We start from the raw sequence: 2,500 nt of genomic DNA on the forward strand, positions 1-2,500 counted from the left end.
CTGGATTATTTCTCAAACGCTCCAGGAAGTTCCGTTTTCTATGTTTAAAAGCATAGAACAATCATGGTAATTCATTTTGATTCCAATAGAAGTGCATTTTACAAAGTTTGGGCCCTGGAAATTGGTTGCTATGATTGCAAAATGTCAATCATTGTCACACTATGGAATGATCTCTACTGAATTAAATCCCTGAAATAAAAAATAATAATTTTGTGACAGAAAGGCCACCTTTTCGTGTACATCGGTCTATGCAGGCTTACGAACAAATTGTTGACTAGTTCACATAACGAGATTTTTTCTGCGAAGACTGAGAGGATGAACAATAATTAAATTCTTTTGCTTAGTGAAGGCCTTCAGATGATGAGGATCTTGATGAAATTGATGATCGGTTGGATTGAGGTTGGAGGTTGGATGGTAGTGGTCGATATTGATAATGATGTTACATCCAAAGACATTTGTCGGGTTTCATAACCATTCCCGTCTATTAACTATGATTTTCTTGACTCTAACCGTCGGTCGAGAACAGATCTCGCAAAATGAGGCCTCAAACAGCTCGGAACGACCAAAACAACATAACACAGGACTCAGTTGACACTTTGTTTAATCTTTAATCTTTTAATCGCAACCGCCGTAATGTATTTATCCTTCTATAGAACGATAACAACAACAGCATTAGAGGGTGGTCCACCTGTGATTAAACCACACTCATTGTTAAAAAATCCATTTAATACGATTTTATTTTGCATAATGTCGAAAATGGTGATAATGACAACAGCTATTGTCATAATGATGGCGATGATGGTTTATGGTAAAGATGATGGCAGAGTTTTTTTTTTTTTACCTACAGAAAGGGCTGCGCTACTTGTGGATGCGAGACCAGTCTTGACTTGCAATGAGAGGTTGCAAGAGTATGCGCAAAGCAAGGGAATGATAACTGACTGCAAATCTTCATGCGATATTTTATTTGAAAAGTTGAACTCAATACGGATATTGTATCGTGCTTATGAAACATAACTGCTAATTTAAGTTGTAACCTAAATTAACTTTATTGCTTCAACAACAATGTAACACCAAGACAGCCAACCAAGGAAGGCCAGAAATGAATGTGGCCACGAAGGGCTTTCGGGGATCTAAAAGGTTAACAGTAACATTGCCCTCTTGACAACTCTTGGAAAATCAAGTTGTGACATGTTAGGGTTGTTCTGTTGATCTTTGTTGTTCTTACAATAGGGCAACCGTAAACGTCACAATTATTTAAGATGGTGGCGTCTGGGAAATTTGTAACCAAAAGTAGGGGATTCTAAAACTGTTGTGTACAAATCCTTTCATTGAAAAAAATTAAAATCAAATTTGTCTGTAGAGGTCATTTCGTGTGATTAAAATTATTTTTTGTTGGAGTGGAGGTTTGTTGTATACTATTTTGCTTCAATAACATGTTTCATTGACCAGTTAAAGTCTCTAAGAGAAGTTGTCAATTAAGTATATGTTTGCATAGTTCTTGGTGGAAGTCATCCTGTGAAGAGACTTCGTCAAATATGTGCTGGAACGATGCAAGAGATTAATTTAACTCTTTTTTCTGCTTTATGATGTGTTATGTACCAATACGATCCAAGGATGCACTCAGTGACACATCCATTCGTTTCTGCAATCATTGCTAATTATTTGTAAATTAATTCATGCACTAAGCCCCTGATTGCCACAATATGCATGAACGCTATCTTTAATTCTGATATTGAACTTATCGAATAATCTATTTTTGCTTCTTGTGGCCTGATGCACTATACGTCTTTTTTGAGATATCAGAGTACTGTAAACTCCATGCCCTATTTTTTCGAAATGCGTTGTGGATTCTTTGTCGTCCCAAAGAGTTTTTGAACCTGGGTTGTAAGACGAAGAGACCTCCATAAGTTTAAGCATAATTCCGCCTTTTCTGTTTTTCATGTTTCATCATTGTGACTTAAGGATGGGTATGAATGATTAATCTTGTAAGTGAACCACCAACGTTCTGAGGTTCTAACTGACTATATACTCGTTAAGGTTTCACTGGGGAAGAACCTATGTCTGCCCTTGAGATATGTGAATTTCATTTATTATTTTTTTTAAGTTATAAAGTTACATTTTTAAAATTAAAAAAAAAAAAAACAGAAATATGTTTCTGGAGACGTCCCCATAGGAAGAAGGCACAGTCGATGCTACACTTTCTTCTCTTTTTTTTTTTTAATTTCGGAGCTGAGGCTGAACATGGAAAATTACATGGTATTCTATTTAAATAAATTGGTTCTGACGTTGCCAGGAAACCTATGAAAGTACATTTTTAGCTGTGATGTGGTATCAAACCCTTTTTCATATTCACGTGCGACTCACTATGATGGTGTGTAGAAGACGCGGTAACTCTTGCTAAATTTCGCCTAACATTTACTTTTCCTTCAAAATTCTTGCCTCGTCCTCATCTCTTCCTTTCCCCCTCTTAGAGGGTCTTTGTAGGCTCTTTCTGTGTATT

The 2,500-nt window shown here is 36.4% G+C and overlaps 1 protein-coding gene across 4 annotated transcripts in view; it reads left to right on the top strand.

Annotated features, from left to right (window-relative positions):
- Positions 1–2,500, top strand: part of LOC138033800 (stimulated by retinoic acid gene 6 protein-like) — a 67,782-nt gene that overhangs the window by 64,289 nt on the left and 993 nt on the right. Inside the window, exon 19 of one of the 4 annotated variants that reach the window (XM_068881634.1) lies at positions 848–899. The exons of 2 other annotated variants lie outside the window; for them this stretch is intronic. In XM_068881634.1, the coding sequence (XP_068737735.1) occupies positions 848–899 (52 nt within the window). The remainder of the gene's footprint in view (positions 1–847; positions 900–2,500) is intronic. One more of the 4 variants, XM_068881631.1, reaches the window with a different exon arrangement.

The sequence above is a fragment of the Montipora capricornis genome, chromosome 14 (genome assembly GCF_036669925.1).
Source record: "Montipora capricornis isolate CH-2021 chromosome 14, ASM3666992v2, whole genome shotgun sequence".
Classification (NCBI taxonomy): domain Eukaryota; kingdom Metazoa; phylum Cnidaria; class Anthozoa; order Scleractinia; family Acroporidae; genus Montipora; species Montipora capricornis.